The 11,498-nt window shown below is 37.8% G+C and overlaps 1 protein-coding gene across 1 annotated transcript in view; it reads left to right on the forward strand.

Moving 5' to 3' along the window:
* GIPC2 (GIPC PDZ domain containing family member 2) overlaps window positions 1–11,244 on the forward strand; it is a 58,232-nt gene extending 46,988 nt beyond the window's left edge. Inside the window, exon 6 of the mRNA XM_072419525.1 lies at window positions 8,953–11,244. Within this exon, the coding sequence (XP_072275626.1) occupies window positions 8,953–9,104 (152 nt within the window). The 3' untranslated portion in view covers window positions 9,105–11,244. The remainder of the gene's footprint in view (window positions 1–8,952) is intronic.
* Window positions 11,245–11,498: the final 254 nt, after the last annotated feature.

Here is an 11,498-nt window from a genome sequence, read left to right on the forward strand (position 1 = left end):
CGGGGCTGCAGCTGGCGTTCAGCCCAACAAAACACATCTCTCGGGATTATCTCACAAATCAAATCTGCACTTTGAACTTCTCCAGCCATCTAAGACCCAAATGTCAAGCGGAGTTCATGGAATGTTTTTGCTGGGCTGATTTTGGGAAATATACGCTAGCTCAGCCTCCGCGTATTTGAAGTATTCACCCAAAAATGCAACCGCAGACCGATAAACCTGGGGTATTTAGTGGTTGGCTTCAATAACATGGCCGCCGTGACGCTACCTGAGCCCAGATCCATTTATTCCAAAGCTGTGGCCTGGCTGCCAGTGAAATTGCCTGTTAAATGATTTCCTGATGTTCTTTTGTTGGTATTTGTGAAGTGGGAGTGTTGTGTAAGCTGTTGAGATGGCCTAAATGCAATGATTTACAAATATTTGTCAAAATTCATCACATCTTGCACACATGGAAAGTATTTTGGCTTATTTAAAGATTTTAGTTGGAATGCCTGACCTCTGTATGTGCTGCCTCCTGCTGGCTTGATGTCTGTACTACAAGACACAAAATTCACTTTTATTATAGGTTACAATATACACCTTATTGCAATAAAGGTAAAGGGAAACTCTATTTATTGAAGGATAAACCCAGGATGCTGTTGATTTGTGGTTTTTAAAAGACACAGAAAAGCAGTATTTTTTTTTCTAGATTGCCTGTCTAACTCAAAACAATATACAGCACAGAACAGAGAAGGCAGACATTAAGAGAGAGTGGTTAGATGTAACTCAGACATTCAGTTGTATTTGTAAATTTAAGCCTGAGCTGTTGAGCTATGTAAACAGGTTTTCTTGTTTGAACAGACCTATTAATATCCAGGTAAACATAAAAAGGGGGCCTAGAGCACCACCTGCTGGCTCAAAGTGTAATTTGGAAAAATTGATATACAATTGTTTTTTACTTACCTAATAAAGTGCTTTTAAAGGGATCTATACAAATTACATCATACACTGACTAGTGGTCACTTACCTCTTCTCCAGACTTTAGGCCCATACACAGACCTTTAGCTTTTCAAGGAGCAGGCAAGTGGGTCATTATGTTCTACAGACCAGCAGCATTATTGGGAGGGTTGGCTTGGGGGAGGAGGTATGGCCAGGGAGCCAAGAGCAAAAGACTATTTGAATAAAGACTGATCAGAGTAAAACAATATATATGGTGTCCAGAGTTGAATAATATATATTCTGTTGCAATTCAGATTCTTTGTTATTGCCCTGTGTGAATATAAAGGCCACACTCCATAGGGATGACCAGATTAATTGGTGAATCACACGAATTGGCAAATCAAGGAATTGCTCACTTTTCTGATTCATCTACGCATAATTGTTCAGATTTTATTTGCAAAGAATCCTACAATTTATAAATTACATTTTTCAAAATTTACTTGATCCAGACAATTGTGAAGTATTGTATTATTTGTCAGCTGACTTGCAAAGCTGTATTTATATATTTAGGGAAATTTAGGATTTGTAATTGGCTCATGCCTTATTCTCTGTGCTCTGTAAAAGAAATTGAATTATATGTGATGATCATTGAGTTAGGCATCGCCATCTAGTGGTTAAGACCTAAACTAACATCTACTAGATTACAGAATTGATCATTGAAATAAAAGTTTTACCTCTAGTGTAAACTTTTTATCATATAAATTTTTTATTTTCGGATAAAATGAAAGTGGAGAAAGAAGTAATTTTTTATATAATTAAGTAGAAAAATACTGGAACCCCTATCAGCTTTTTATTGTTGCCTGTTTCCCTGTAGAAAATGTTTCATCACTTCCTATCTGGTGAAAGGTTGCCTCACAGGAAGTGAGGCAAATCTCTCTAAAAGAGCTTAGATAACAAAAAAAAAATTATCTTTGTCCTATCTAATAAAAACTACATGAATTTTGGGTACATCACACATAATAATCACATTTATTCCCACTGCTGTTTCTTTGCTTTGTGCTTGATTGGGAGCTGCAGTGCTAAAAGTTTCTTTAAGTCGAATACAGCATTTTGTTGTTAGGGATAAAGTGGTTCACTGGTGATTCATAACCGCATTGTGTGCAGTGTCTAGAACACTTTCCATACTTGAGATCTGTTACTTTTTCTCCCTAACAGTAAATCCAGAAACCAAACTTAGACCCAGGTAAACATTTTCTTCTCTTTACTTGTTTATTCACCCTGCTGTTATTGATTAATCCCTTAACCGGTAACAATCTGGCTCTTGATGAAGCTGTGTGAAATGAGGAGCACACCCATAGCCGGCACTGGAAAGCGCCAGATATGATTTGTAAACTGGTCTGCAATTTACAGCCTCTCTTTACCTCCTGCAGTAAAATGGGGCCAACAAGTTCCTTTGCAATGCACTGATTCATGCCACGTGGCATTTGTCCCATTCTGTGTAGGAGTATTGTACAATCACTCATCTTATTAAAGACCTTCATGACAACCTCAGAGCCAAGGAGTAAACAAACCGTTTTAAACTGTTAAACGGAAACTCATAGCAAAACACAAGAAAAATAATAGTAATAAAAAAGGCATAAAAGTAGATATATTGCTTTATACATCTTTTGGTTTAGATACTTCATTTTGCTTATAAAAGGATACTTTCAGTCATTTCTGTATGAAATAAAATAAATAAAGATGCTTCTTAATAGTGTTCACTCTGAATTAAGGTACAAATTCACCCAAAATTTCAGCCATTATGTTCTGTTCTACAACAAACAAATAACACTGGTATTCACTTAAACTTTTCTGAGTTATTTTCATAACCCCAACTATAGTATTGATAGTGAAAGTTCTAAGGGGTTTGGGTATCTGTGGCAAAATTCCAAACGTATTAAATAAAAATAATAGAAAAAAAAAATACATTTTCTGTAAATTAAAGTTATGTGGGGAATAAAGGTCTTTAAATGTGACTGTCAATCGCACCTAGACCACTAGGGGTGCTGAAGTGAATACAGGTATAATTAATACAGCAGTAACAATTGTACTAACATGCTAGGCTGGGTTTAGACCTGCATCGGCATTAGGGAATCCCATATGGCTTTTGGTGACTGGCTTCCTGTTAGCCGCTGGGTCATTGACACCACAGTGCTAATTCTTAAAGAACCAGTGTCTGCAGATTCCACAGTGGGCAGCAGTGTGCGATACTGGACTGCTTACTTCTACCCCCATTCATTCTCTGTGGGGCTACCACAGGTAGAAGCTACTTGTAGTGTCTTCCCCAAGGCTGAGGTTTACTAGCATGAGTAAGTGGTGGTGAAAATCTCTCTAAAAAAAAGGGCAATTCTCGTAGATTTAACCTCAACTGGTTTCAGGCTTTTAAAATGCTTTCCCATAGCTTTCCATTGAAATGAAATGGGCAGCCTTCATAATTGCTTTAGTTTTGCTTCAACATTGTGGGTTGATAGTGGTCACCAGGATGAAGAAGAGGATGAATCACCCCAGTGGAGACCTGAAAGAACTTCTAACCCTTCTTTATACTCTTCCCAGTGAATAGGTTTGGGCACCCTTCTTCAACATTTTGTAACATAGAGGAACCCTTCAGGTCTTAGGGAACCCCTGCTAAGAGTAATGACTTCACCTAAAGGGGATTAATAAGAACCAGATGGCATGGTCATATTTGCAAGTCTTGATTGGTGGTAAGTGCACCCATAAAGAGGTACCAGAGAGGAATCTAAATGGTAGACTTGATTCACATGGTACTCAAATTTTTTTTAAGATGGACTACACTGGGGTAGGAGATATGCCTAGAGGTGGACATTAAATATGGACACTAAATATGGACAAATTTGAACATGGAGGAACCCTTGCAATAATGTACTGGTCTTCAAGGATCCCCTACTATAATTACTATACTGGTAGTTCCCAGGTTACATACAAGATAGGGACTGTAGGATTGTTCTTAAGTTGAATTTGTATGTAAGTCGGGGCAGGTACATTATTTTAATAAATGCAATTAGGACAGAAGTTTGTCTCAACATATTATTAGGCAGCATGGTGTCAGTTACTGTATAAAATCCTTACTGTGAGCTAATCACAAACAAAGCAAAAAAAAAAACTTTATGGAGCCTAGACATTCATTAACTTTTGGAGCAAGCTGTGCTTTGATATGCAAAAAGATCACAACATCACAACAAGAATCACAACCTCAGCTGTGTTTAGCAAAAGACTTCTTCTGCAAGTCATGCAAACCATCCTCTGTCCTGCACATGAGCGTGCAGGGAAGCCCCGTTTGTATCTAGGAGTTGTTCGTATGTAGGATGTCCCTAACCCGGGGAGTACCTGTATCCACAATTGATTGCCTGGTCATCAATGGGAAGAATACTTCATACATTGCTGGCCATTGGGAAGAATGTCACCCTTACAGATAGCCAAAAAGATTATTGTTGTCTTAAACTGTTCTGAGAGGTTCAGTGGCTCAAGGAACCCCTGGTAATCTCTGGAGGAACCCTGGTTGAGAAACACTGCTCCTAGTTGAGAAAGCTGAAAACAAATGTTAGGGGAACCCTAGTTGTGAAAGCCTGACATGAAATACACGTTCAGGGGACTGCAGTCATCACTATATGTAAAAACTAATTTTGCTTTTTTTTAAAAAAAATAGGTAAAGCCGGCTTCTCACCTTGGACCCATAGACCATGATAGAGTTAACAGTTCTATCTTAATAGGGATTTGAAATGGTCCACAGAGTCTGTTTGAAAAAAACAACAATTTCTTAAATTGCTCATTTCCAAATTCAATGCAGCCAAATAACATTTTAATGTTATTCTTCTCTATAAAAGAATTGTACCCAGCATTACCGTAAATAAAGGAGTAACTGTTTAAATATTTGCAGTCGGAAGCTAAAGCTAGCCAACCGTGCCCGCCAGGCTTTTATTTGGTCCTACCTGAGACCTGTTGGCGATAGCACTGCCATGTCTTTCCTAATGAACCGTTATTGCAGCAGTAAGAAATTATAGGCTGAACTTCTTGTTCCAGCTTCCTGAGTTCTTTTTAGAAAAAACACAGTTTGACAGCTAATGAAAACCGTGTGATGGTAATTTGACTTATGTAATGGGATTCTTGTAAATAATCACTGTTAAATTTGGTATTTTTCTAAATAGTCTTCAGTTTAATGTGATTTTTTTCAATGTGCTAAGCTGTAATAGCAGCGGATTGTGTTTTAATTGAATTAATTTGTTTACCCCGGGAGACCGAAGATGTTCTTAAAGGGTCTATTTGTTTCCCTGGATGGAAAGTGCGACAGCAGTCGCCAAGTTCACAAAGGTTTACACATGAATAGGCACAGGCTCTCACTGTCACATGGACCGGGTGGCCCTTAACAGGCACGCTACACAAACTTTTCTCAGGAATTTTCACTTTGACTTCTCGTTTATGTTTTTATTGTTTTATTTACTTATAAATGAAGCCAAATTTTGCTGCCATGTCTCCAAGGGTTCCTTATCTATTTGTGAGCTGATTGACCTGCACTGAAATGCAAGTGGAAGATAGAACATTCAGGTTTTGGACCTTCTTTTCAATTTAAAGAGACCTGATTACCAATTTAAAAAATAATGTAGAAACAGGCAGAGCAAGTATTTTAAATTTTTATTTTTCAATGTACATTTGAACTGGCTGGCATAAAGAGTTCATTCCCCAGCAAAGCATCTTACCACCTTATACCCTCTCCTCTTCTGGCAATGTCTATTAACTGTCTGTGCTTGTCTAGCTCCTATGCCCCTCCCTTTAAACCCCTTTATATGGCAGCTAGGGGTGGAGAGAAGGAAAATACTATAGCATACCTGTAAATGACATTCAAGTATACACACAGCTATCCCACAACCCGATTCAAATTAGAGATTTAGAAAGTCTCCATTCTTAAAACTTACTGTATGTTAACATGTCTATAGAAATGTTTTCTAATCATCCCACGTTACTTAAAAAAATTAAAAATAAAACACCAGCATGTAATACATTTTCTGTTGCCTGTTGCCAATCTTAATTATGTTTGGGAGAAGTGTGCAGAATAAATTTGATTTCTTGGTGTGTTAGCTGTCTCACCTGCCTGGTCCCCTGCTGCTGCATTCTGTGGTTCCTTCTTGTGGCCCCTACATCTCTATTCTGTCCTGTTGTTACATAGGGTTGGTGGAAGGTACCACTGAATATAAAGGGGACTGGGCATTTGGCGTGCCAAGCAGTATGTCAGTTACTGGGGGGGTTATACTAAGCAAATGACTCCAATGGCTTTGACCTAGAAACTGTTCTACAAGCTTGGTAAGATTGGCATTGGGGCAATCAGACAGGTAAATTTTATTTTATATATAAGCTGGCATTTTTTAAGTTATATTAAACAGGATATTAAACATGGCAAAATGACAAGGCTGTAGCCAAATTAGAATTAGCCATCCAGTAACCCTGCCTGAATTCTAGAATTGTGCAAAGGCTAGTTGGTGAACGGAATACAAAGAAGAATGAGGTTTCATTTTTCCATCAGGACCCAAACTTCATGCAAACGTACATGCTGCATGAAAAAGTGCCCTTGCTGCACTAATGAAGGTCAGGTTTTCCTTTTCCAGGAGCACACATGGAGCCGATGAAAGACTTTATAATATGTTACAATTATAGTGGAGCATCTGCTTTTATACTGCAGCACTCATTTGATGTGACAGTTTTGTATATCACTGGTAGATATATCCCAATTACAATCATGGCCTCTCCATTGCCTTTCTCATAAAATAATTACAGAGTAATAATGCATGAACATAGAAAATTGTGATACATACATTGCTGGAAACTGTGTTTATTGCATGTTTTGATTTATTAATGCTGTATGATACAAAAGTAGCTATTGCACATCAGCTCCTTGTGGGTAACATATCATTGGATGATATGTTTTCCATGGAATATTTGTTAAATTCTGCCAAGCTCTTTTTTACAATATGCGATTCAGAACAATTCTATTTTTATATTATTTGTTTATATCAAATCCTAATTCACTTTCTAACTAATTGGAAAAGGAAATACAACTTATAAAAATATTCTTTCCACTCACTCTCCTTCCTCTCTCATACCCCCTGCTCCCTGCACAATGTTGTTAATGTTGTCTTTAGCTAAGCTAAACACATTGCAATATGTTTAATTATTCTCTGTGCTTTTTTCAATGTTGTACTTTGACCTTTAGGGCCTACGTTCGGCTTTCGTCTGCATGTGATGGGTTGTCCATTCCTATACAAGTCTATTGGAATGCAACCCTGCTTGAAGTAGGCCAAATTAAAGTCCAGAACGAGGTCAGCCTCATGCCAAAAGTACCATTAAAGAAATTGAGATTGATCTCAGAAACATCTCAAGCTGATGTCATATTGATTCAAAAGCTTTGGATCGGGTTGCCTACTGCACCAAATCGTCAACCATATTTACCATGTACCCTTTTGTCACCCATACCTTCCATGCACCCACCAGTCACACGTATCTTTTATTAACCGACCTGTCATCCATATTTTTATGCACCCACTTATCACCAGTTTCTTCCATGTACCCACTTGGCATTCATATCTTCCATGCACCTACCCATCATATTTCATGAATCCACTTGTTACCCATATCTTTCTTGTACCCACTTGTCGTCCATATACCTGTAACCTCAATGCGATCACCTGTTGCCCATATGCTCTTTGCATTCTCCGATCACCCACACAGCTGTCACCACTCTCACCCTTACTAGGCAGGTACTTCCTTTTCTACTATGAGGAGATTAGCTGAACTGAATCTATTCTCCCTTGAGAAGAGACGTTTAAGGGGGGATATGATCACCCTGTATAAATATGTAAATTGTCCATATAGAGAATTCTCTTCCCCATTATTCATTTTGAGATCATTACAAAGAACTCTTTTATGTTTGGAGGAAAAGAAGTTTCATCTCCTGATAAAGAAAGGATTCTTCACTGTAAGGTGTATGAAAATGTGAAAAAGCTTCCCTCAGGAAGTAGTTTCAGCAAGTACTATAGGTTGCTCTAAGAAAAAGGTAGATGCTTTTCTAGAAGCACAGAGAATAACTGGGTGTTAAAGCTTTAAAGTAAAGATAACTGAGACTACTGATCTAGGGAATATCTGATTGCCCCGGGAATTAGGAAGGAATAACTTTCCCCTGTTGGAGCATATTGTAGCATGTTTTTTTTGTCTTCCTCTGGATCAACTATGCCTATAGAGCTTTTATCTGGGATACCTTTATTTTCTCCAGTGATTGAACTTGATGAACTTTTTTCAACCTGACTATGTAACAATGTAACTATACTTTCACCTCCCTCCTGGTCATTTCATAGAAACACAGGTTCTCCTTGTCCTCTTCACTCATCCAACTCAAACTCAACCATTACACCCATCATCCCCAGCCAGCTGTCTACCAACATGTCATCCCACTCTGAGCTCAGGGTGGAGAAAATGTAACTCGGTTTGCTAAGGGCGTCTGGAGTCCTTATCAACTATTTTGAATATGGTCAGCATGCCTGGAAACACTCCGCTGATGAGTAGTCAGAACTACGGCAGCCAACAGGCCCATGCCCCTGGGTGCCCCCTGTCCCCAGGCCAACCATGAAAAACTGCACTGTAGAGCAAAGCCCTGTCTGAATATATCCAAGTTAATTGAGTTTGGATAGGTTATCCTATTATACAGTTTAGATGGGGAATAGGGATTTAGTTAAGTTGAAACCTGTGTGGTAAGCTTTAGAGAAACCAGCAAATGTGATTTAACTTTTATTTAATACAGTTAACAACTGAGTAGATATTTGAACTATTTATTAAACATTTATGAATTGTCAATTTTCTCCTTTCTGAATGACACTGGAGAAAAAAATTGCAAATACTCATTATCATAAACATTATACCTGAAAACATATATTCAGTATAAATGTTGTTTCCTATGTGATCTTTTTCCATTCTAACACATTTCTCTTTTGCTGACAGCTGCAACAATGGTGGAAGCTGGAAGGGACAAGAATAACCCTGACGAGTTTGCGGTGGCTCTGGATGAAGCTCTTGGAGACTTTGCATTCCCGGATGAGTTTGTCTTTGACGTCTGGGGAGCCATTGGTGATGCTAAACAAGGGCGTCTTTAATGTGATCCACTGACATTTCTAATCCACCTTTATTATTCCTTTAAACACTTGACCGAGGTTAATTTTATAATAGCGTTCCTCTTGGATAAACCACAGGACACTCCACGAATTCCACTGATTCCACAAACCAAACAATCAACATTTACTGTATATATCTTCAGAATGACAAACTGTGCACTTTTTTTTCTGGTTATATTGAACCTGTGCATCACGCATAGAGTGTGAAAATAGCATTTGCTAATGAGTCGTTATATCTTTTATAGGAAGATATTTATAGGAAGACTCCACTAAGATTTGTTGTTTTATTTGGATAGAGGGAACCATCCACTGGATTCTTTAATGGGTTCCTTTGATAGGATCAATGAACCAAAATTCCTAACTCTACCCACTTGGTAGGGTTATTTTAAGGAGCGCCTCCCTATTGGTGTGTTAATTTATTGTGTGTTCAGAAGAATGCAGCAAGAAGTATTAATCTCCATGGTGAAGAGGCAAAAGTAGGAACTTTAAGTATCAAAATCACAAAAAGTTATCAAGTGACTTAGCGCTATTGGAAAAAACTATTTTTGGACTGGTGAACCTAAACCAAATGATACATTAAGAGAGATATTGATAACTATACCAAATAACATGAAATATCTTGCAGATATGGTTGTATATAGTTGATCACATATGGTACATTATGGTTGTACAATCTTCCTTAGGTTTTCTAGCAGCTATATAGTGTAAGGGTCTATCTAAGTAGATATATGTTGAATGGATTCTTTCATGGGGAGCATGTGGTGGTGGTTGGTAATAGTACATAGAAATGTCATTTTGGATAGGCAGAATGCATGACAATGCTTATCCTTATCAAGACTCTCTAGAATAAAGAGATATGAGGGTTAGTTGGTAATAGTAAAAACCTTTATTATTAATTACTGGTTGCATTGACAATACTTCCCATTTGGACTAATTTAGAGATAAGATGGGGTTTGTTTGGTAATAATTCAAAACCTATGGGATTAGGCAATGTTAACATGGACAATACTGCCCATTCTGGCTTAGGGAGAAGGTTTCATCTGGTTGTTAAGAATGCAAAACCTCTGTGATTTAGGATTGGTAGCATGAACAGTGCTGCTCATTCATATTCACAAAGTAGATGGGCTGTGGTTGGTAGTAATACAAAACCTTTGGGATTTAAGACTGGTAACATAGGATTACGGTTTGTTAGCATAGGTATTATTGCCCACCTGGCCTCAGGCAGAAGCTTGGTAAAAATAAAAAACCTCTGTTAGAATTGGTGGCATGAACAATATGGCTTATTCAGATTCAGAGTGTAGCTAGGCACTGGTTGGTGATAATACATCTTTGTAAATCAGGACTGGTAACATGGAATAAAGAGTGCTAGCATGGACAGTACTGCCCATCAAGACTAAGAATGGAGGTGTGGGTAACAATACAAAGATCCACGTTTAAAAACTGGTAGCACATATGGTACTGCCTATCCAGACTCAAACAACAAGTGGGGTCTGTTTCATAATAGTATAAAACTGATTCTGAAAGGGCAACATATATTGTACTGCCCACCTGGACTTAAATAGTAGGTGTGATTTGGTTGACAGTAATGCAAAGCTTTGTGATTAGGAACTAAAAGCATGGACAGTATTGCCCATCCAGACTTGAAGAAGAGGTAGGGATAGTTGGAAAATATTTAAACCATTGTGATCCAGGACAAGCAGCAAGAACAATAGGCACTGGGACTTTGCATTAGTAGCAATGGTATTCATTCTCCTTTATCCTCAATTCAAGTGCAGAGATGGTGTTGTAGCACTTCTGCCACTGTGTATTTAAAATTTTCGACTTGTATTTCATTACTCAGCCTGGTTTTAATTTAACATCTGGACCAGATAAAGCCCATGTAATATCTGTCCTACAATTCAAACATTTCTTTTTAAAAATTAAATTACAGTTTATGACTTATGAACAACGTGTCCATTCAACAAATTGTGAGCTGGAACTTGTGCAGGTTTGGTAAAACACACAATACTGATAACGTTCAAAAGACTTTTAACTGATTGCTGTTTTTTTTATGTATAAAGCAATGCTTGAATTATTAAGCTGTATATATTTTGTTGGTACATGATAAAAAATATTAAAAATATTGCCAATGGTTATTTTTTTAGGAGCTCCCTAAAATGTATGTGAACCCTAATAATGCACTTCTCCTATTTTCACCCTTTTGGTCTGTTCAACACCAACAAAAAATATCTGTAGAGCCTTCCAGAAATCTGTTGTAACCTCTATGATGCCAATGACCATGTTTAGCAGCATATTTTGTGTTTTGCATTGATGACCTCCTCCCAGGAAGGATATACATATATTGTCACTTCACATACTGGGCATACTCCCACACCT

This window comes from Pyxicephalus adspersus, chromosome 8 (genome assembly GCF_032062135.1).
Source record: "Pyxicephalus adspersus chromosome 8, UCB_Pads_2.0, whole genome shotgun sequence".
Taxonomy (NCBI): Eukaryota; Metazoa; Chordata; class Amphibia; order Anura; family Pyxicephalidae; genus Pyxicephalus; species Pyxicephalus adspersus.